We start from the raw sequence: 23,792 nt of genomic DNA, 5'->3' as shown, positions 1-23,792 counted from the left end.
TCAATCTTTGTTCCAGTACTCACCTATGGCCTTGAGCTCTGGGTTATGACAGAAAGAATGAGCTTTCCTTTTTTTTTTTTTTTTTTTTAGAGAAAACACTACGAAAAATTTCAATAATGCTTTTTTTAATGTAATCTCTTGATATGTGTGAATGTAGCACTCACAATTTCACACAATTAAATGAATTAAACCTACAGTTTTAACTAAATTTGAAAAAAAGAAAATCAAAAGTGCTTTAATGCAATACGGAAAATAGATTTGGATTTTTATAGATTCCATCATTTGATGCTTCTTCACTGAAAGTGCTGTGTCCTCAGCAGATTGCTGTAATATTAACTGGCAAATGCTAGCAACTGTGCGCTCGTACCACTCCATTTGAAAACTTTTATTTTTATATTTATATATTACATAAGGAACCATTACGGTCCTTGGCTGCAGTCGTGCATCTTAGCTGGAGGTAGTTGTGAAAATGTCAGCCAGCACTTCAAGATTTTCCATCAGGCATTTGATGTTTCTGAACTGTCCCGACTCTTTTTGAGCATCCGCCCCCCCCCCCCCTTCTCTTCATGCCTTTCCTCCGAGTGAACCTCTGAATTTGTGTGCAAAATGACATCACAAGCTCAGTGTTTGTATGCGGATGGTGTATAGTGGTGTCTGCCGCTTCTTCAATTTTCCTTATAGCCTGTCAAGACTATTGCTTTGTTACCATGGAAACGTGTGCCCAAAAAAATTCAGGTTACCATGGGCAGGTGCACATGAGGTCTGTCTCCATGTTGCAACATTGCTGCAAGGGAAGATGAGATTTGACAAGGAAACCATGTTACTTTATGTTTTCCATAACTTTCTATGTGCATCCCTATAATTTTGATCACAGCAGCATCGATTGCATGCATGCGAGATGCAGGCTCTATTTCATTTATTTAAAGCAACGTTTGTGCTGCCTCATTGTTTTTCAAGAGATATTTTTTGATGCACTGCACCAAATTCTGAACTAAAGACCTGAAACCCCAACCCACATCACTATCCTCCCACCTGTACCCAGTCTTGTAACCTTTATTCTAAGGAAAAAACAAAACACAAACCCACATGAGAACTCATGCAAGCACTGTAAAAAATAAACTGCTATAATAGCAAATTAGTTAAGCAATCAAATTATCCTTATTTGGGTCATTCCAAAGGACATTTGGGCTTCAAACTTAGCAAAACATAAACCTTCACTTTTCAAATTTTCTGCTATCTATGCAACAATAATGGGTAATAAACTGTTGACCAGATACCAACCATGTCTCCTGAAGAGACATGACTGATTGATCTGTTCAGCTCACAGATCAATTGTGCAATTTTTGTTACACTACATATTTGATGATTACAGGACTTGGTGCAACCTTGTTGCAAGTTTTGCAGTTAACAGGGTTGCAACTGTACTAATATTAGCTTTCTTTCTGGAAGCTAGTTTTTTAGCTGTTACTGATGACCAAAATGACTGATATGAAGAAGTTAAAATAGTAATTGTCTTAGATTATGTGGGTAACAAAGTTACATATACTGAGACATTCAATCTAGACTATGTTGTAAAAATATGAAAAATAGAAGAGGAGATACCTTTGCTCTATCATTTCTTTTGGAAAACTGCACATCATGTGATTTTCTGCTAGATCCTTCTTCTACCATCCTAAAATGGTCATGGTAACAGGGTTGCATGCATGTTGTGTGAGACACATGTTCCATGGATCATAATTATATGGAATATTTTGTTCGTTAAAATAAATGTTCCCGCGGTTACAAAATACACCAATGAAACAATCCATACCAAAAAAGGATTATTTTTAATTTTTATCTTATTTAAATATCAATTAAAGCCCAAATGTAAATAGAAAAATATCTGAGTGCAGAATGGATTTAGTGAGGACAACACATTCAACCGTTATTTTTTTGTGGAATGAACTTTTTTCCGTATTGCACAAAAAAACAAGTGCTGTAAGTTTACAAAAGTTTTAAAAAGCACATTTGAAGTAGTAGAATAAATTAAAATAGCGTCTTTTAGACTTTTTTCCAAAAATGTTTGATGAATAATCTACCCTTAATCTAGACAGAAAATGGTAAAATATTAAAGAAATTAACTATAGAAAAATTCATTACAAGAAAATAGCAAAAAATCATCCTGACTAAATTATTTTAAAGCAAAACTGCATTATACACATCTGTTTCAGATCCAAACGGAATCACCCTTATGTAAACAATCAACTGTTAATATTGCAGAATAGTTAATCGATCAAATTGTCTTAGTGTATTAAAATCCTTTATAAATAAGTACGTCAGTGATCGCTTTTTTTTACTGAAATAAAAATAAATTTCAAAAAAGCAATATTCCATCATCAAGTAAAGCCTAATAAGATAAATAAACAATCCAGTGCAGAAAAGATTTTGTGAGGTCGAAACATTTCATTTTTGTGCAATTAGTTTTTGTACAAAAATCCGTTAAAAATGAATGTTTAAAAAAATGAAAAGAAAAAAATGTGCACATAAATAAAATTAAATGGGGACAAAATAAAATATAGTAGCATAAAATAATTTTTAAGTCTTCTATTTATACAGTAACAGTCCCACATATTTGCCGAATCATCTGTCTTTATAGAAAATAGTAAAATATTACAGAAACTTTCAACTATAGAACAGAATCATTACAAAAAATGGCTAAAAACTGAATTATTTTAAAGCGAAACTGCGTATTACAAGTCTGTTTCCCGTCCAAAATATGTTTTGATTAAGTAAACATTACAGATCTCGTCTGTATTGGAGTAATTATGTCTATTCCATCCTCGTGCAATTCAGAACTTTCGGCCATGTTTTCGGGTGATAGTTGTTTTTCAACCCAACAAGAAGCTGTTCTCAGGTCGTCGCTAAGTGGTGCCTTCCGGTGAACCTCAAACTAGTTGGAAAGAGGGTGAAATGATCCCAGATCAGTGTCTGTTTCGGTGTCAGGCCACCCCTCCTCGCTGCTAGGTGCGCGCCAGCCTCGCGATAGCCTCGCCTACTAACCAGAATCAAAGCTCCTCTCGCGAATTGGATGCTGACAGGCGCGATCTGCGGTCATCATGCAAAGGTTACATTGGATCTGTTTCAAGAAGACGCTCCTCCGTCGGAAACGCTCGGGTCGCAAAATGCGGGACGTCTAGCGGTGCGAGAGCGGACTCGCCACCGGTTTCCGGGCCTCTTTGGCTGCAGCAGGTGTCAAACGATGGGCACATTTTCGGGAGTGTGTACGCTGGCTCCTCTCGGCCGTAAAGTGGCTTCATGAGTGTCCAAAGTAACAGTGGAAGTGGTGGTGGAAGTTTGGAGGCGACGCCATCTTGGTCGCAGCTCTCCTCGTCCCCAACGTTTTCTCAACAACATCTAACGGCGACCGCAAAGAGCAAGGAAGGTACACGAGCTCACCCCCCGAAAAGTCTGTCCTTTTTTTTTTTTTTTTTTTTTTCAAAACATATTTATATTTTTGGTCGTGTTTGTTCATGTAAAAGGGGGTGAAAAAATGGATGTCAAGTTCACTGATGCCATGAATTGGAAGCCAAACGTCAGCTGTCAGTTCAGTTTACGGCCAGTCTAAGTAGCAGCAAGCTAAGTCGGGTTTGCACAAAGGCTGTGCTAGCTTGTTGTTCTGTTTGTGTGACTCTCGGGTTGCACGTACCACAACCTTAATACTAGTGTGTGTTTTTAGTAGTTCGCCTTCTGACATCGTTAGATAAACGTCGATGGGTACACACCCGCGTTACAAACTTGAAAGTAGGCCCTGTAGAAGTCCTGAAGTCTTTTACTTTTATGATGGAACGTGACGTAACCACACAGATAAAATAGCAGCAATTGGTCCTGACGTTTAAGTTATCCACTACTTAAACTGATCCTAATAAGAGTGGTTAGTCTGTCATCTCTTGATTTTTAAATAAAGTTTGTTTATTCTGACGTGCATTGTGCTTTTTTTTCAAGCCCCTGTGCCATGGGCTGTGTTAAGATGACAGCCAGGAAATGTCCAATAATGAAACAAACACTTGCAGCTGCAGTCAGCAGGGAGCAGAGTGCTCTATGGAAACTGGTTGTTCTAGAACAAGCCCCAGTTTATTCAGCACGTATGACTAATGGTCTGCATGACACGTGCATTTTGGGAGATCAGATTTAAGGTGAATTATTGTGCCCTGCTTGGAGGAGTGACAGTTGCACCATTTTAATGTGAAAAGCAGGCCTCTGCGTAGCCTGTACAACCCGTTTAAAACACTGGAGGGGGGCCTCTGTAGCATCCTGCCAGTGTTTTTCCCCTCACCGATGCTGCATTTTAAATATATTTTGAACCACTTTTTTTTTTTTAGCTGTTCTATCTTGTAGTCCTAGAATACTAGAGGGCTGTGATGACAAATGGGCGAGTCTGAAGGTTTTTGTGTGGACAATTCAGGAGGCTCACCTCCCTTAACCTTACCCCTTTTCTACCTGACTCCCCTAGTTAGTACTCTGACCCCATACCTGCTTTTAAGTTATCTTCTGGTCAGGAGATGACAGATTTTATTTTCCTGTTGATCCTTTTATCTGTTAGGTAATCATGACTGCTTGAGTGTCTTATGTTACAATTACTCTCTGTCCTCATTGCAGCCCCCATGGAGGAGCTGCACAGCTTGGACCCCAGGAGACAGGAGCTGCTGGAGGCCAGGTTTACAGGAGCTGTCAGCGGCAACACAGTAGGCAGCACGGGGAGCACCAGCGGAGGTGCTAAGGTAACAGTCACCCAGAAAAAACGATTCCCTAAGAGATGCCAAATGTTCAATAAAAAGAGGGCACCCTCCAACAGGGTGGTAACAACCGTCTTCCTTTAAAGACCCACTCCAGTGAAGATTGTGGGTTTTATTTCACATGTTCTTGTGACATTGTTCTCACGATGGAGGACAAAATTGCATTTCTGGATATTTGTTGTGAATCAGGAACAGATGAAAAAAAATACCAATTGAAAAAGCTTGTAGCGGTGCCGTCGGGCTACAAGCTCCCTGCTCTGCCCCATTCTATGCAGACAAATAGATTCATCTAAGTCTTCATTTTCCTCATCCTCGCTGAATCTGGCTCAAAATTGTACGGCTGGAGAGTTCCAATATTGCTCGCCATTTTTGTTGCACCGCTAATGCTAGGTTGTAAGCTAGCGGGAGAACACGTAACCAGACGGATGATGGGAAATGGGGGGGCCACACCAATAGTTTCGCCCACAACTCAGAGGTGGAATTCTAATGAACTACTACCGCTCCACAGAAACTGTCTTAGAAAACGACAACGTCTATTTATTTATTTTTTGCTAAAAACTGCAAAACCTCACTGGGTACACGTTGAAAGTAGATCAAAAGATGATCGGAGTGGGTCTTTAATGTGTTCGTGTTTAATTTTGGATAAATATATATACATTTAGGAATTGGGACTTAACAACATGGATATTTGTAACAAGATATGTACATTTCAGACTAAAGATATCAAGAGTATGCTGGCTTGCTAATAAAACTGCTAAACTAATTATGGAGTATCAGCTTTTGTCTGAAACAGATGTGTCAGAGTGATGACTTTCATATCCCAAGAGGGGGGGAAAAAAGCCCTGCTTCCCATCACTGAAAAAACAGGTTAAAGGTTCTTGTCTTCCTAAAAAGGACTAGTGAGTTCCTGGAAATGTACATGTGTTGGAGAGGAGCCAAGTGACACACCTCATAAGAGAAGGGCTGCATTCCTGACAGACGTGGCAGCCTGGAGGGCCCGGCCTCATATGATGCTTTCACCATTGTTTGAATTTCACAGGGTCACTGACCTTGCTTACCTGCGCCGAAGCTCCTGTTGTGCCTGTTCAGTCATATGTTTGAACTGTCCTGTGTGTTCAGGGCTTGGCCAATGAATCCTCCAACCACAGCTATGGAAGTCTGGGCTCATCAAGTGATAAGGAGTCCGAGGTAAGAAAAAAGAAGAAAACAATGCACCCGATCTTGATTGTTCAGCTAATTCACAGCTCTCTTTTCTTTGGACAAAATCTTGTGGCCCTGTCCCTCCCACTGCTTCCACCTTTCCCCACTTTTGTCTTTCTAGAACTCCGATCTGAAAAGAGGGAGCTCCCCTGCCTACTCAGTATGTACCTTCTTCCTACTGCTCTGTCCTGCTGAACACAAGCCTCGCTTTCTGCTTTGTTAGGTAACACAAGGGATTTATGCGTGTTCTTTCACTCCTCTCCTTTCATATTGATTCACAGACCCCAGAGAAGAAGCACTCTGAATCGTCCAGGGGGAGGAAGAGGAAAGCGGACACCTATTCTGAGAGTAGTCAAGGTATGTTTGGCAATGCAGCAGGATACGGGTAAAATGTCAACGTCTTGCTCTGTGATTATTAACATATCTCTTATTTTTAAAGGAAAGACTTCCACACGTGGACCCAAAATCAGCGACTATTTTGATGTGAGTTCTGATAGATTTACTTTTGTAATGGTGCTCAATTGGAATTAGAGCCCTAAGTCTATTTGTTTGCAAAGTTTCAGGGTGGAAATGGTTCCAGTCCAGTCAGAGGCCTTCCATCTTCTCGCCGCTCGCCACAGAGCTCGCACTCGGCTCCAGGTTCGATGGTGAGTGAGGGTTGACTCCCAAGTTGAAGCCCGTTCTAAAGAAGCACTCCACGATGCGTCTTTGGCTCAAGTGCGGCGTTTCTGTGAAGTAAAGTTCTCTTACTGGAAGCAGCAACAAACAGGATCTTTATATGTCGCTTTTCCACCTAAATCAAGGCCCAAAGCGCCTTACAGTCGCAGTCCTATTCACACACTGACGCCCCACTGCTTGGCCATGTGGAGGAATGTGGGGTCTAGTTGCCCAAAGACACTTGGACACACGCAAGGCGGGAACCGAACCTGCAGTCCTCTGATCAGGCGTCGATCCCTCCACCACTGCACTCAGCTTTTATGAGCTGATGGAAGAGGAGCAAAAACACGCTTCAGAGGTTTATTGGTTACTCTAAATTGTCCATAGGTGTGTATGTGAGTGTGCATGGGTGTGTGATTGTGGCCCTGCGACAGACTGGCGACCTGTCCATGGTGTCCCCTGCCCCATGACCCCGAAAGGGAATAAACAGATTAGAAGATGAATGAATGGAAGATGACCACATCAGATCATGCCTTTCTGTTGCCTTAATGCAGCGCTCCATTTCTCACTCTTGCCTCCGATGTTTGTTTGCTCATGTTAGATATATGAGTCATGCTGTTTCCAAACACAGAAGTCCCTCTTGTCTCCCATGAACGGTGTATCTATCTGCCTGACGTGGTTTTAACAGTTTTTCTTTTCTCTGTAGATTCAGCAGAATAGCTCCTCCCCCACCAGTCTGAGTTTTGGGGAGCACAACCTTAAAGCCTCCTTGAGCAAATGTATTCAGGTATTTGATTCATCTAACGAAGGCCAAAGTAACACCCCAACCAACCAAACAAACTCACTCCTAATATCCCGTCTCCGTCTTCTCCCAGACGGAGCTGACGGGGCTAAAGCTCGCCGCCCTGGAGAGCAACAAGAGTCTGGACCTGGAAAAGAAGGAAGGCAGGATAGATGACCTGCTCAGGGTGAGTTCTGTTCCCGTTTCCTTTAGTGGTGCCAAAACCCAGACAACATTTCATGCTTTTTCTTTTTTTTTTGTTGCTTTGAAACAGGCCAATTGTGACCTGAGAAGGCAGATTGATGAACAGCAGAAACTGTTGGAGAAATATAAGGAGAGACTCAACAAGTGCATCACAATGAGCAAGAAACTGCTCATAGAGAAGGTCTGTGCCTGCTCTAAGGGTCTTAGGGACTTTTATTAACTCGTGTGATACAGAATTTATAATGTTAGTGTCATATTTTAAGATGAACGTCAAATAGGTTTTCACATCTGCTTTGTTGTGGTTTAACAATTCAGGTTGGGGGTGCTTCGGTTACAGCATTTTTTCTTAACGTTCAATTTTCTGATTCTTATTAGTGGACTGTTTATTTGTTCGACAGAGCAACCAGGAGAAGCTTTCGTGTCGTGAGAAAAGCATGCAAGACCGTCTGCGCCTCGGTCACTTCACCACAGTCAGACATGGCGCCTCCTACACAGAGCAGTGGACTGACGGATATGCATTCCAAAACCTGATCAAGTGAGAATCACTGCAGTGTTTATTTGATCTTTTAGTTCATGTATGAGGCAGCCAAAGGTGCAAAGCGAGCTGGAAGCTGCTTGTCATATAGTTTTTACTTCCGGGTCTGCTTTTTCTGCCATGCAGGCAACAGGAAAGCATTAACCAGCAGAGGGAGGATATTGAGCGACAGAGGAAGCTCCTCGCCAAGAGGAAGCCTCCCAACCCAGCGGCCCCCTCCCTCTCTGTGGCCTCAACATCCGAGCCCAAGCAGCGCAAAGCCAAGGTGGTCAACGGCAACGATTCAGATCCCTTCCTGAAGCCCTCCTTGCCCCAGCTGTGAGTAACTTAAAGAAGACGTTTACTAGCTGGACTTTGTTTTTGCTCAATCTGGAAACTTTTGACTTTTGACAGCCTGACCCTGGCGGAGTACCACGAGCAGGAAGAAATCTTCAAGCTTCGTCTCGGACACTTAAAGAAGGTCAGCGGCTGAAGAGTTGCCCCCCGCATGCAGGTCGAAACGTTTTGGCTGTGAAAGCTCAATTGAAACAATGTCCACTTGTGTGATCCAGGAGGAGGCAGAGATCCAGGCAGAGCTGGAGAGGCTGGAGCGGGTGAGAAACCTTCACATCCGAGAGCTGAAGAGGATAAACAATGAGGACAGTTCAGCGTAAGCGCACACACCTTCATCCTCACCTGCAGCTCAGTCTAGTCGTGACAGTGTAATGACTTCAATACAGTACAATAGTTTTATTGGGTGTTGTGTTTATACCATTGATCGTAAATTAGAGCTGGACTGAGTGACTCCTCCCCCGTCCTGTTCCGAACAGGAAGTACCAAGAAGCCAAAATCTCAGACTTGTCTAGAGAAATAACCAGCTAATACTCAGTCTTTATGTTAGTCAGAATAATAATATTTGCTCTGATGCATGTTTTTAACATGTTCTTGTTCATCTATTATTTTTTTTCATACTTATTCTGTTGTGCAAGTTATGGTAGTTATAAACTGACCAATCAGATGCCTTGATAAGAATATATGGTGCCCACTGGCTCCCATGTCAAGCGTTTGAAACGTTTGACAGATTTTATGGAGTAGGGGTGTCCCCTTCCGACAAGCTCACTCCTGATTGGTGAGAGTGGTTGCCATAGAAACGTCGACTCAGACCAACTCGGACGACATCTGTCTCCAATATTGCAGCATCCATATTACAAAAAATGGAGTCTGAATTCACGTAATTTGGTTGGAGCTGGAAGCAAACCGACACACTCGCTCCCAGATAGAGAGGTGGGACATTTGGACACTCGGAACAAGTCCATTTGACTTTTTGATTAGAACAAAACGAGCTGACAGCAGAACTATAAAGTTCTAAATGACTCTACAGAGGATTCAAACTGATTTAATAGATTTCAAAATACCACAAACACAAATAGAACACAAAACTGCTGCTTGGCTATTATGAAACAGATGTAAAAAAAAAAAACATCTTTATGTTGATTAGCCTACACAAGATGGGATGTAAATTTATTAAATGTATTGATTGTTTTTCTTTAACCATCCTTTTTAATCTATGATTTATCATTTAAAAATAGAAAATTGAACTAATTCTTTACTGCGCGACTTTTATTTAATCACTTCAAGAAAATGGCAGTGACATTGTGCTCTATGACTCATTTGTCTGATCAGTATTTGATAATTACTAACGCATAATCAACATATAGTAAACTTAGAGCTAAGTACTCTTTGATAGTAAAAACCTCAAGAACTTAAATAAATGTGTCCTTTTTTCTCCTCTATTACCAGTTCAATAACTTTAAGGCTAATCATGAAACACATCTGGTTGACAAAAATAACTTGGTGTGGATAAAAATAACTTAATTCATATTTATATTTATAAAATTGGTCAAACCTTTGGGCTAATTTCCAGGAAGTCATCTGTTCTGTACGTTCCAAAACAAATCATTTTATTATTTTAGTTTTTTTGAATGAAAGGCCAAATTCCTCATTTGTGAGATTTGGTGTAGAAAATTCCATATAAAGTATTTACATGTTTTTGTGTGCATTTGTAAAATGATTGCACGCATTAATGGGAGCCCAAAGGTACTGTCAAAATAGTTCTTTTTGACATTTTACGTTGTTTCCTTCTTCTTTATTCTGACATATGTTGATATGAAGTGTTGGTACAGGAAATCTAATGTTCTATGACACATAAAACACATTTTGTGAAAGTCCAATAATCAACTCTAATGAGGTTCTTTAATAGTTGAATTTATCCTCTACACAGTTTCAAAGACCACCCCACGCTGAACGAGAGGTACCTGCTGCTGCACTTGCTGGGCAGGGGCGGCTTCAGTGAAGTCTACAAGGTATCATCGTCTGTCCGAGGGATTTTTATATATTTATGTTTCCGCCCACAATTTTTCCTCCTGTATTCCTAACTGAATCCTTGTCGCCGTTTGCAGGCTTTTGACCTGTTTGAGCAGCGCTACGCCGCTGTGAAAATCCACCAGCTCAACAAGAACTGGAGAGAGGAGAAAAAGGAGAACTACCACAAGTAGGTCTAATCTACATAAAACCCCATCCCATTGTGTCTTTGGATCCACTAAGAACAAAGATTTTCAAAGATCCATTTGTCTCCTCAATCCATAATTTATTTTTCAGTTTCAGTTTAGCAAGAAGCTTTCTTAATCATTGTGAAGTATAGAAGTCATTTGCTGTAGTTGATGCTGTCAGTTTTCTGGCTTTGCTCCTGCGGAAATGTCCAACTATGCAGCTGAAGATGCTGGAATCATGTCCACAAAGTCTGGGAGCTTCCTGCACTCCGTCCTTCAGGCTGCAGGGACAGAACCAACTTAACTGCTACAAGATAATTAAGCGTTTTGGGGGGAACGGAGAAGATGGCGCGCCTCTGAGATTCATTAGCCAGCTGCTTGGTCTCATCTTTTACTTCGGAGGCGTCTTTTTGCTGTCAGTTTCGGAGCGTTGGCGTGTGGCGGTGCTGCCGTCGCCGCTGGTGGTAGGAAACTGTTGCCTGAAAGTCCTGCTGAGGTCCTGAAACCCTTTTTTGTTTGTAATTAAATGATTTCAAAGATGAGTATCGGCGCTCAGGAGGCCTCAGGTTGATGATATAAAACATGGCATCAGGAAATGTTTGAAGTCAGTTTAGGAAAAAAAAACCTTTCTTCTAAGGTTCCATGTCATCTTTCCCAAACAAACTTAACTGGATTGCTACTTTTCCTTCCAGGCACGCGTGCAGGGAGTACCGGATACACAAGCAGCTGGATCATCCCAGAATAGTCAAACTCTACGACTATTTCTCCCTCGACACGGACACGTGAGTCACCTCTGACCTGGATCGTTACGATCTCTCTCACATCCAGAGGATGCTCGCCTCACAGCGGCGAGTTAAAAAGCCTGATATGAAATGGCTCCCTGCGCCTTAGTCCAGGAAGAGAGCGGAGCGTTTATGTTCTGTCTGGAGGTATTGTTGCATCGTAATCAGATGGGAAAGAATGCATGATTCATTGTTGGCATGTCCTGACAATGAAAATTTGAATTGATGTGTTGAATGTTTACTTTCATTTTATTTTTTCAGCCCCAGCGGTAAAATCAATTGGATCTAGAGCTTTAAATACGTTAGGACTTGAACAGTTTTTTTTCTTCAGTAAACTGCTAACTAAAGCTGACGCCATGCATCCTGGGCACCAGACAGGCTTCACACTGACTTGTAACCTACATAAGGAGGGAGGGGGAGTCGCTGTCATCCAGGTTTTCTCGCCATGAAGAGACGGGCGCCTGAATTGTTTTTTTGCCGCTGTCAGGTTCTGCACCGTGCTGGAGTTCTGCGAAGGGAACGATTTGGACTTCTACCTGAAACAGAACAAGCTGATGTCAGAGAAGGAGGCCCGCTCCATTGTAATGCAGATCGTCAGCGCCCTGCGCTACCTCAACGAAATCAAACCCCCCATCATCCACTACGACCTCAAACCTGGTATGCTCTCATTAAAAAAAAAAACACCAAAAAAACCCACCATCCTCAGGTTTTTAAGTTTGCTGGAATCTCACTTGTTGTTTATCACAGGTAACATCTTATTAGTTGATGGCACAGCATGCGGTGAAATCAAAATCACGGATTTTGGCCTTTCCAAGATAATGGATGATGACAACTATGGTGTGGATGGGATGGACCTCACGTCACAGGGTGCAGGCACCTACTGGTGAGACACCAAAGTGCACCTTTTTACCCGTAAACCGCGGCGATGTTGCTGGTTTAACACGTTGTTTGACTTACCAGAGAACTTCTGCAGTTTATGCGACAAGCTATAATTAACATAAATCGCTGCGATTTATGTTAATTGCGTAAACAATTGAAGAGTTATGGCAGTCGACAGAATGTCAACACTATGTTTTGTTAAAAGGTTAATCCTTTATATTTGATGAAATGTAACCTAAGACACATATGTGAAAGTGAACCGCAGTCATCTCATACGCACGTATATCCAGGTACCTTCCTCCAGAGTGTTTTGTTGTTGGGAAGGAACCACCCAAGATCTCCAACAAGGTGGATGTCTGGTCAGTTGGAGTGATTTTCTTCCAATGCCTCTACGGACGCAAGGTACGCCAAAAGCTCCATGTGTGACGCAGCCCGTGTGCGAGCGCTGACAGCCCGGCATGAGGGATGACCCCTTTTATTTTGTGTGTGTTTTATTGTGTCTGCAGCCGTTTGGTCACAATCAGTCCCAGCAGGACATCCTGCAGGAAAACACCATCCTCAAAGCCACCGAAGTTCAGTTTCCAGCCAAACCGCAGGCCAGCACAGAGGCCAAGGTAACGCACTGCAATGGCTGTGAAGGTTTTTTTGATTTGGTGACAGATGTGTAGCAGTTTGCACCACAATTCACCGCAGTATCTAAAAGATTCAACTAACGATTGGTAACGATGGGTATTTAGAAAATCACCAACCAACTTCTGACACACCCAAAAGACCCTCAAGTTCACCTTTTTAACACCAAACTCTGCAGTTTGTAGGTAAAATGTATTTAAACTGCACTTTTCCCAAGAAAGTGAAAGTGATTTCCAATGCGAGTCAAAACAACTAAAACAGGAAAAAGTGAATAGAAAAACACATTAAAGACAAAAACATGAAGTTAAAGTCCTGCCAACCTAAAAACCCTTATTTAGAAAATAAAGACGTCCGTGGATCTATTTGCCTGCAAGTGGATGCATCTGATTGGAGGAGGAGCAGGGAGCTCGCAGCCCGCCGTTACTTTCTTGCCGCACTGCATATGCCATCTATCATGAGAAAAAGGCCACAAGAAGATGTTAAAAACATCATTTTCATTGCAGTGGGCCTTTTGTAAAAACTGCAATTGAGATTTTGGTGTTTAAAAGCAACAATACCCTTCAAAAATAAGTCAGTTACCAAGTTTTCAAGTACAGTAGTAAAAGCAATTAGGAAAGAAAAAGCCCACATGATCAGAATACCCCTACCATGCTTAACACTTGCTTGCTTGCTTATTTGACTATAAGGCTGTAGTTTGTTACATTTTTTAAATGTTTAATCAACATTTTTTAAGGAATCTTAAAGCCTTTTTCCTGTGTTTTTTAATTTTGTAAAGATTCTCCCTCAAAAAAGAAAAACATTCTAGATGTTGTGTTTCCTTCGGCTCCACAGGCGTTCATCCGGCGCTGTCTGGCGTATCGTAAGGAGGACCGCTACGACGTTCACCAACTGTGCTCGGACTCCTATCTCCTCCCTCACATGAGACGTTCGAACTCCTCCGGGTCCCTGCAGCCCCCGGCCCCATCAATCCCCAACTACTGACCGACGGGACGGGACCTTCTGGTCGACCTGAAGGAAAAGGTTGCTGTAATCGGCGGGATGACAGATGGCAATCCGAGCCCCGAGCTTCTCCTAAGATGGATATTTTGGCTACAGAAAGATTGGAAAAAAAGAAAGAAGCTCTGCGTTGATCAGAGCTCCGGCCTCAGACTTCAGAGGGGGGTAATAGTGTGGAAAAGGACGTAGAAAGAGTATTTGTTTGGAGGAAAAATATGAAAGCAAGTGGATTTGCTTCTGGACTAAATGAACCTCATAGACTTACAGCAGTGTGGTACCTCCTAGATTGGTCTGCAAACCCCGCCCCCTTGTAGCTCCACATGCATCTTCACGAGCACGTATGCCGTAATATAACTATTAGCTGACTAGCAGTTGTGTCAACATAAGCCTACTTTTCCAGTCTTGTTGCTTGTGAGAGCGGGTGCAGCGGTCGTGTCAAAGTTTACCCCGGCAACGGCGATTTTCATTTTGACAAATAGGACTTTTTAAAGTTTGCACTCTAAACCCAGATGACGCTCAGAGTCCTCTCGAAAGAACCACCGCATGGCCTCACTCGTCACAATCGGGTCCAGATCCGGGCGTCTTTCCGCCTCGCAGTTCAGGTAAAAGAGGCGGATGTTCCATGGTGGTGTGTTGATGTAGATGTCCATGCTTCCCTGCTGGACTACTTAACATTAGGCTCTTTTGAAAAACAAACAAACAAAAAAAAATCTGTATCTATATGTTACTGAATGGCAAAGCAGAGTTCATTGGACATTTCATGTGCAGGAAACACGACTAACTAGCAGATATATAACAATAATCCAGCTTTTTATGCCTCCAAGTGTCCGTTTGCTCCATTCATTGGTTTCCTCCTAAAAGCCATTCTCAGTGTTGCTGCTATAAACGTTGCTTTTAGTTTGTAACATGTGCATGACCTCCTCCCTGCATATGTGCATATTTGAACTGTGTTCAGCTGCAACCAACTTCATAAATGTCTGATGGGGGGGCTCTTTTGTTGTTTTTTGTTTACTTAAGCATAAAAGCCCGACAAATCTGATGTATCGAGCTAATTCCCAGAATTCTCCTCCTGCTCACAGAAGAGGACACGCTCCAGATCGGCTGTGTTATCCACTTCAGCTGGAATTCATGATATATTCAAGTGTTGTCATTGTGTAAATAAAACACTTATCTGCTCCATGATGTGATATTTGGTCTCGTTTTATACGCTGGAACCACTTTTTGTTGAAAAGCAACATGCAGGTAAGAGGTAAGGGAGACCTGAACGGACATTTTTTTATAGATTGTTTCATCCCACGTCTCCATTTGCTCAAAAGACAGGTGAGTGTTGAACTCGCAACCTGCACAATTAACTGGAAAGCAAGAGTCATGAATAAGGCAAGCTGTGGAAGGGGGGACAGCTTAGACAACCCCACCCCTACATTGGCGTGTTCTCCCTACCATGACAAAGGTGGAAAGATTTCATGTAATCCATGGACACCAGTGAAGATCACAAATCATTGAAGAAAAAAGCTTCAGAGCACTGTCTAGTGGGTCTAGATGACCCAACTTCCAATGTTAAACCGTTTTTAAATGTCTTAACGGTCTTGCGCCTTCTTATTTATCAGATCTTTTAGTAAGATATGAACCCTCGCGGAGCCTGAGATCCTCTGGCACTGGTCTGTTGACCATTCCAACTGCAAAAACTAAAACCTACGGAGAGGCTGCATTTCAGCACTATGGCCCCCGTTTGTGGAACAGTCTGCCGGAGGACCTGAGAGCCGCAGAGAGCATTGATGCTTTTAAGAAAAGGCTTAAGACCCATCTTTTTAACCTGGCTTTTAGCTAATTTTTTACTACTTTTATTTATTTATCTATACATTTTATCTTGTTTTATGAACTTGAACCTGATTTTTAACGCATTATTTTAATCAACTTTATTTTAATGTTTTATTGTTTTTATCAATATGTTTACTTGTTTATTCTCATTTTTATTCAATTTTATTTCCGGTGCTTCCTCAGCTGGATCCTCTCCCTCTGGGTCGGCTACTGTTCAGGCACTGCAGCTCTGGATGGGGACCTGCATCACCGCTTAGCTGTGGTGGAGCGGTCCCCGCCTGTGATGCTGCATTTGGCTGTCTATGCGGCTGTTCACGGAGGGGGAGGTTCCAATTATTAGCGTTTCCAGCATCCTGTTTTTGTGCTCAGCCTATTTCTCATTGTCCTTTGCTATCACTTAGGGGGTGGGAGGTGTGAAAGGAGTGGGGGGCTAGGTACGGGGAGGGGGGCCCTATTTATTTATTTATTAATTTTTATTTTATTTTTAATTCGTCGATACTTGTTTTTATATTTTGTTGTGTTTTAATGTAAAGCACTTTGTGTTATATTTTTATATGAAAAGTGCTTTATAAATAAAGTTTGATTGATTGATTGATAAAGTGCCTAGGATAGCACAAGGGTTAGAGCAGGGTTGCCCAAATCCAGGCCTCGAGGGCCAGTGTGCAATATGTTTTCCAACCTTCCTACAATTGAAGCTCCTTATTGGCTAAACACACCTGATTCAGGTAATCAACAGCAGATAATATAGCACATGAATAAACAGGAAGCCGGCCCCCCGAAGCCTGGATTTGGGCACCCCTGTTTTAGAGTGTCTGATAAAAAGTTGTGCTCAGTTTATACTTAGCCCTGTTGTTGTAAAGGTTCAGTTCCTGCTTCCCCTTGGCACAAAAGGGTTTTGAGAATTGTATGTACTTTCAACAGAACTGACTTAGGAACAAAAGGAATTAGTACTTTTAAAGGTAAAAATGGTCCTCGGGTCTGAAGACATCCATCATTCCATGTCAACATGTCTTTTTTTTCTTAGAAGTTGATCACGAAGATCTTCAAGGTTTAAAAAAAAAAATAATTATAAGCACAGCTCACTAAAGTCAACTGATTCCATATTTTTGGCGACACAAACCGATCGGCCCCAACCATGATACCACCTCTCGCAAATATTTGGCATTTTTCTTTCTTAAAAATGCCTGAAACCAAAAGAAAAAGAACAGCACAGACAGAACATAGACTCAGGTAAAATTCATTTGGCTTTTATTGCTCGCACTTTGCATTCTGGAGAGATTTTTTTTCCGGAGGTTTGTACACAAACACTTCACGGCCAAACTGAAACTCCTCCGCCCGCTTTGTTTCAGCTACGCAAGAGTGCCCCCCCACACACATTCACCCATGTACAGCAGGTCTGCATTGGTGTAACAACTCGGCCTTCAGTTGGTTTTAATGTGGGTTACAGCTCTGAACAGATGGGGGGGGGGGGTGGAGGACTGATAACAAAAGAAAGAAAAAAAAGTGGTGCAAAATAATGCAATGCTTTCACTGGGTGGAGATAAACTGATGCTTGAACTGAACATGTTTAATCAGTTCACTGGTTACAAGTGAAAAAAAAAATACACCTTTGAGATTGGCAATTCAAAAAAAACCCAGTATTTTTGTTTACATATATACTTTAATTACAGCAGTACAAACGTCTCCTTGCTTTGCTGATCCACTCTGACGTAGACAATTCAGTAAAAGGATTTTATTTTCCTGCCCTATAAACAAAGTTCAATAAAGTTCGATCAGAAATGGGGAATTGTGGCGCCAGAGGTGCTAAGCAAACTACAAACTGAGGACTAGGTCATTCCTGCAGCATCTGAATGCCTGTCAGACATCGCAATCATCCTCTTCATATCATCCACAAACTTCTTCGAGCATGGATGCTTCAAACTGTCTGAACTGTCTTCTCTTTCTGGCTAAATAAATAAAATAAAAAAAACAGCAAAGGAAGGTGGAGGAACCAAAAAAACAAAAAAGAAAGCCGGGTGTAGAACAGTCTACTGTGAGAGTTCGCCCCTCACCACGTTAGGACGACACTAATGCTTCCACAGGGGCTGGCGGTTCTGCGCCGCTGGCTTCTGTAAGGTCCGTGGTGACGGCTCGGTTCACTGCAGAGGCGAACGTGACTGTGACCGGCGCTGGGGGGGCCATGGAAGCAGGGTTGGGGGAAAAGTGAGTCGCGCCCTGAGAGAGCAGAGGAGGCATATGGGAGGGCAGCATGTTGGGCAGAGAGCCAAGTGGGGGCAGACCTGGAAGGTTCAGAGGTGGAAGAGGAGCCAGAGATGGAGCTAGAAGACACGCACAGATCACAAGGATTTATGGAAGTTCATTCATCCTTTCCAACCATTTCACTACTGTTACTGATCAGGTTTGCTTCTCACAGCAGTTCACACTGGTCAAGCAGGGCGGGGCTTCTTGTTCTTTTTCTACTGTTTAGTAGCATATATTTGTTGGAAGAGGCTTGATTCAAAACATTACAGAGGTGCAAAGCTTGCCTCAGACTTCGTTTCACAGCTCTACTCTGTTATATACAAGACTTAGTGTCATAAAATTCCATCCGTCATAAAAACCACAATTAATTGTGTCTCCTCTATGATTAATTTTTAAATGGTTCTGTTAATTAAAAGAGACGCCATCCATGCATCACTACCAAATCCGAGTCCCTGATTGGTCAAAGTTCATCTGGTTTAACTTTCAACGCACTTTCAATAGCCACCCACATAGTACACAAAACCCTGAAAACTGTCTGAAAAATGTGTGCGTGAACACGGGAGTTTTGGACGCGGAAGCCCATAAGGTGCATTCTGCACGTTTACATAGCCTGGAACGCTATGTAAAAGTCCCCCTTTTTTGTTTTTCATGACCTTGCTGTTTTTGATGTGGACAAGGTCAGCCTATCCGTGGAACATGGCGTCTCCTTTGTGATTTGAAGCCCTCATGGCGGTTAACCTGGTTCACAGGAGACATTCTAGGAATTTAACTCCAGGAGGGAACAGATTTGTGAAGGCCCTTACTTCAAGTGCTTTAGTTTCCCACATTGTTAAGCATTAGTCTGACAGTGTTTGAAGCCGTGCCTTGAAATACTTCACATGTCATCAATCAGCTTATTACCGCCAGAATACCCTCACTTCTAATTCCTTCATTTCACTGGAAATGCCTATGCATGCTACGATGAGCCGCGGAGATTTTTTTCTCTTTTTTTATGACTGCATCATCTGGTTGGAGCAGGGTCCTACCTGTCGTCCCTCCACCTGGTAACGTACCGCCTGCTAGTGACACTGCGCTGAGGTCTGGGAGTGGCAGGTTCAGGTTGGGAATGTTAGGGAGTGGAGGTAATCCACCTGGGAGGGGCATCAAACCTAAAAATGCACAACACTCACAATTTATCTTCATCTGACCTGCTGCGGTCTAATCTACTAAAATCAGGAAGAACAGTAAAGGAGAATAGACCCACCCGCTAGCGTTGTGGATGGACTGAAGGTGGTGGCGGCAGGATTCAGTGGAGCGACGGCGCTGAAGGTGGATGGGAGGAGAGGGACCGTGGGCAACCCTGAAAAGACAGAAAGCAATGTTTGTGTCCGAATGAAAGTATTTCCAACCAAAATGAGACCAAAAGAACGACCACTGCCCAACCAGCGGCTGTCTCAAAAGGGGCACCTGTCTGCAGCTCACTGGGCATAGGGGGCAGGGCTGAGCTTATTGACAGACCAGAGAGTGAGTTTTCCAGCCCAGACGGAATCGCAGGTGCAGAGGAGGGAGTGGTCACGGCTGTAAGTTGCACCTGAAGGAAGAAAACGTAAATAAAATGTAACACTGAAAAAAAAAGAATCCTCTCTGTCCGTTTCACAAACGGTGAAGACTACGATCAACCGACTCAAATGATCTCAGTAAATGTCAATGAAAAGTCAAAACCTTAACATTTTCCATTACATGGACTGTTTCCCATCAATAATACCCGTTTACGCAAAATCTTAGGGTTAAATCTGAAATCAATGCAGAGTTAAATAAAGTCCCAGTTTTCAGAGTTTCCTGACCTCAGTGAATCCATCCTTCAATGGACTGATGGGCTCACTCTGAGGACTTCCAGGGAAGCTGATCTTCTTCCCTTCCTCAAAAGGTCTGGTGGGAATCCTGTGGAGGTAGCCGTATCCAATCCCACATCCAAGACTGGAGGGGGGGGGGGGGGGGGGGGGGGCATAACATGTTAATCTGAGCTGAAGATCCTTTTGGATCTTTTTGTTGGTAATTGAATAACACTTAGGCAGTTTTACTTCCACATTACAGTGCTATAAAGAGAGAAAATAAACACACATAAAAACTTTACGTACTGAAGACGAGTCACTCAATGACCATTTTTTTATAGCACATGAATGTCATAATTTTCAAAAAGGTATAAACACAGGGCCGAGATCAGAAAATAATCCATTCTTGTTCATACAAACTGAAAATATGCTGTTTTTGTTGTAATTCAAGAAAATCGATCCAATAAAAGCGTGCCACAAAACCTTCCAAATGATCAACTACCATATTTTTCTGACTATGAATTGCTTCGCAGTATAAATTGCAGACACCAAAAAATGCATAATAAAGAAGAAAACATTCTATACAAGTTGCGCTTTTAGGAGAAACGTATTCAACAAAATACGGGTATGTTTCGAGAGGCGAATCTTAATAACGGAATAGATAAACAAAAATAGACGCTTCACTACCATCACCAAATGTAGCTTTGTGAAACACAGGAGGAATTAAGTTAACCATAGCATTAAGAACTTGCTTACAAGATAACTAAACTCTTTAAATCACTTTAACTCATTAAATCCAATTAATTCTTCATCGTCTGTGTCGCTTTTGAACAACTGCACCCAGGCTGAAAATAATGAAAATATGAGCCTTTTTTTTTTTTTAAATCACATACAAGTCGCATCTGAGCATAAGTTGCACCCCCGGCCAAACTATGCAAAAATAAATAAATAAATAAAACAATAAACAAAACTTATTCTATGAAAAATAGAGTATTCATTACCTTCCCTCTCCTCCCCAGGCACTGTTGGGTGTAATGACCACTTCCCTGCAGTTGTCAGTGTCTGTGTTGTAGACGTAGAGCTTCAAGCCTTTTCCCTCGTGGGTTTCTATCAGAGAGAAGAGGTCCTCCGACTGCAAATACATGACAACGACTTAGTAAGGTCGGCACAACACGACAGACACGGAGGGGCGACTAATCGCTGCTGGTGTGGTACCTCGTTCATGACCGTGTCAGCTCCAATGATGTAGTCTGTGTGTGGCCGCAGGCCTGCAAGGGCTGCTGGGGAGTTATTTTCCACTTCCTGTTCACGGGGGGGGGGGGGGGGGGGGGGGGGGTGTATAAAAGTGGTGTCATGTAAACAGAGATGAAACCATAAATATGGGTGTCTTAGTCCACATACCAGCACATGCCAAACATTTTCATTGGCTCCTTCAAAGCTGCAAAAGCGAATCGATACTCCAAGCAAGCCCTGCCCCCCCCACATGTTGCTGGGGGTCACTGTGCATTCACGCAGCTCCAAGGTCTTGGCGGAGTAAACCAGCATCTTGACCGGTTTCTCCACACTGGCTTTGAGCAAGTCCTTCAGAGTGTCATTGTCCTTGTTCTGTAGAGTTAAGAACAATGATGAGAACGAGCGAGCCTTAAACCCTTATCTTCAGTCTGGATCTGCTTTCTTACCAGTCTGGTGTTATTGATGGAGACGATAAAATCAAAAAAAGGCTCCAGTCCTGCCCGGTGACCCGGCGAATTCTCCTGAACCTAAAAACAAACAAACAACAGAAATGTGTGAGAGGCTCTAACTCAAACAGCCATTTCTGCTCCCAAAAATTATTAGAGCTATGAAATAAAACTGTTAGTGTCAAATATTGTAATTGGATGTTGTAGTGCCCCATAAAGTCCCACTCCAATCATCTTTTGATCTATTTCAATAGTTTTCCAAGTCGTCTTTTTTTATGATAATGCAGTTTTTAGCCAAAATAAAAAAAATCTGTGTTGTTTTCAAGGACATAATTGCTGCAGAGTGGAAAGAGTACATTAGAAATTTGCCTCTGACTTGTGGATAGAATAACCCTGCCTTATTTTCCATCATCCCTTTGTTGACACTCATTCCTACTAGCTTACACCCCCAACATACTATTACCGGCGCAACAAAAATGGCGAGAAATATTGGAGCTATCAAGCCATACAGTTTTGAGCATGATGCGGCTCGGACTAGACAACAAGGAAGTATTTTGATCCATTTGTCTACAAACGGAAGCATTGGAATGGAGAGGAGCAGGGAGCTTGTGGGCCACCGTCACTGTTACTGTTACAAGGTTTTTCCAACAGCATTTTTTTTCCCCTGCTCCTGATCCAGGATTCGAACATAAAAAATACTCAGATATGCATTTTTTAGTTTCATTTTTTTAGTTTATGTCATCCATCAAAAGAAAAATGCCACAAGAACCTGTTAACACCATTTTATGGAGTGAGTCTTTAGGTTAAGATGCTAAGGAATTGAGTAGAGACAGGTTATTCATCCAACAAGAGGATGGGAGCAGTCTTAGCTTTACCATTGAGGAATGACAGTCAACTTTACTATTCACTTGGGAATCACAGCAGAAACCTATGACAGTAACAAAGCTAACTTTTAGAAACCCAAACGTTTGTTTGGCAAAATAATTCAGAGATAACAAGATACACAGCAACAGTGTCCGATAATGCAAGTAAGGCAGCTGTCATTCTGCGGGCTGAAGCTAACGCAGCCTTTAGCTAACTCCACCACTTAACCCTAAATGTCCACTATAAAATAAGGTACAAATAAATAAAGGGCGACTTGGAGCTGAAATGTCCGTAGCTAAGCAATATTTTTTCTTCTATAAGAGTGTGTTTTCCTATAAGAAACCGTGCTGCTACTCATCCCCGGCCTCTTGTCAACACACTGACTGAACTGGGAATACTACGCTTACGGGATGCTAAGCTAACACCAGGCCGTTGGGGTTTAAAAACTCACCCGGAGGACGTGGTAACCCTCTGAACCTCCTCCCGGTATCTCCACGCTTTGAGAACCCCCCATGTTTGTGCTGCTCGACAACTGCTAAAGGCTTTCCAGCTGACTGTTACCCTGCAAGACTAAAGATGCCCCGTCTACTTCCACACACCGGGTACACGTCGCCAAATGACGTGGGGCGCATGCGCTGTTACGTGGCAGGAAATGACAACCCCGAATCGATACGTTCAATGTCAGTCGGATTTCTGATAACGTCAACAAATTCACTTTTATCTCCAACACAATGTCATAAAAATAATAAAATACTACCAAATCTATCATACATGACTTCCATCAACCTATATGTCAACAAATATATTTTGTAGATTTAATGTTACTTTTAGAAGATTGAATCACTGACTCTGTAACTGATTTAGCAAAGCGGAATATAATTACCTGCTGGTCCAGTTATACAGACACACTTTGATTTCAAAATGAATGGATTATGCAATGAACTCAGCTACCATAACAATAGTCTAAAATACAAATCATTTCCCATACATTTTGTACATTTAATATAATCAAATAATAAACTCAAACACAAACAAGGACTATTCTATAACATTTTTATTAAACAGGACAAATGTGACATAATCTTTAATGCTGCAAGCATATCTGCAATTTACTTATTCTTCCACTAGTTTTTTATTCTACAAAGTAAACATAAAGTGGAGAGATTGCATTTCTGTTTTTCTATACAGATGTAAACCACGTAATAAAACTTGACCCTTTGGCCTCATTTGTGACAGTCACAAGCGCCATCTAGGGGTCAAATGATAAACCTGCAACTTTTCCAATGAAAACTTTCTTAGTTTTTTGGTACCTTTTTTTTGTGCCTAATAACAATCATATTTTGCTCATTTTGTCAATATGAGCAAACTTTCATCATGTTAAATATTGATTGCTTGTTTTAGGGGATGAAACTATT

At 42.0% G+C, this 23,792-nt stretch overlaps 2 protein-coding genes across 5 annotated transcripts; one reads left to right on the top strand and one right to left on the bottom strand.

Annotated features, from left to right (window-relative positions):
• Positions 1-2,889: 2,889 nt before the first annotated feature.
• On the top strand, positions 2,890-15,146 carry LOC101169144 (serine/threonine-protein kinase tousled-like 1-B). Of its 4 annotated transcripts, none has more exons than XM_011486410.3 (22): positions 2,890-3,421; positions 4,636-4,757; positions 5,892-5,960; positions 6,094-6,132; positions 6,254-6,329; positions 6,412-6,455; positions 6,530-6,619; positions 7,336-7,416; positions 7,505-7,597; positions 7,685-7,795; positions 8,013-8,149; positions 8,276-8,467; positions 8,543-8,609; positions 8,701-8,798; positions 10,410-10,491; positions 10,588-10,679; positions 11,370-11,459; positions 11,947-12,116; positions 12,207-12,342; positions 12,629-12,740; positions 12,845-12,952; positions 13,800-15,146. In XM_011486410.3, the coding sequence occupies exons 1-22, from the start codon at positions 3,295-3,297 to the stop codon at positions 13,947-13,949; spliced, it is 2,286 nt and encodes a 761-aa protein (XP_011484712.1). In that variant the 5' UTR covers positions 2,890-3,294; the 3' UTR covers positions 13,950-15,146. The 4 variants fall into 4 exon arrangements, with proteins under 4 accessions (XP_011484712.1, XP_004078954.1, XP_011484713.1 ...); XM_011486411.3 differs by having other exon boundaries at positions 2,894-3,421; positions 6,536-6,619; XM_004078906.4 differs by lacking the exon at positions 6,094-6,132 and having other exon boundaries at positions 2,891-3,421.
• Positions 15,147-17,008: 1,862 nt separating this feature from the next.
• LOC101167738 (Golgi reassembly-stacking protein 2) lies at positions 17,009-23,013 on the bottom strand. Its single transcript, XM_023965217.1, has 10 exons — positions 22,829-23,013; positions 21,514-21,594; positions 21,236-21,439; positions 21,050-21,136; positions 20,836-20,966; positions 19,847-19,979; positions 19,470-19,593; positions 19,267-19,362; positions 19,049-19,171; positions 17,009-18,100 (listed from the first exon to the last, which is right to left on the bottom strand). The coding sequence occupies exons 1-10, from the start codon at positions 22,889-22,891 to the stop codon at positions 17,838-17,840; spliced, it is 1,305 nt and encodes a 434-aa protein (XP_023820985.1). The 5' UTR covers positions 22,892-23,013; the 3' UTR covers positions 17,009-17,837.
• Between the last annotated feature and the right edge of the window lie 779 nt (positions 23,014-23,792).

This window comes from Oryzias latipes, chromosome 17 (genome assembly GCF_002234675.1).
Source record: "Oryzias latipes chromosome 17, ASM223467v1".
Taxonomy (NCBI): Eukaryota; Metazoa; Chordata; class Actinopteri; order Beloniformes; family Adrianichthyidae; genus Oryzias; species Oryzias latipes.
This window is presented reverse-complemented; position numbering and strand designations above follow the sequence as displayed.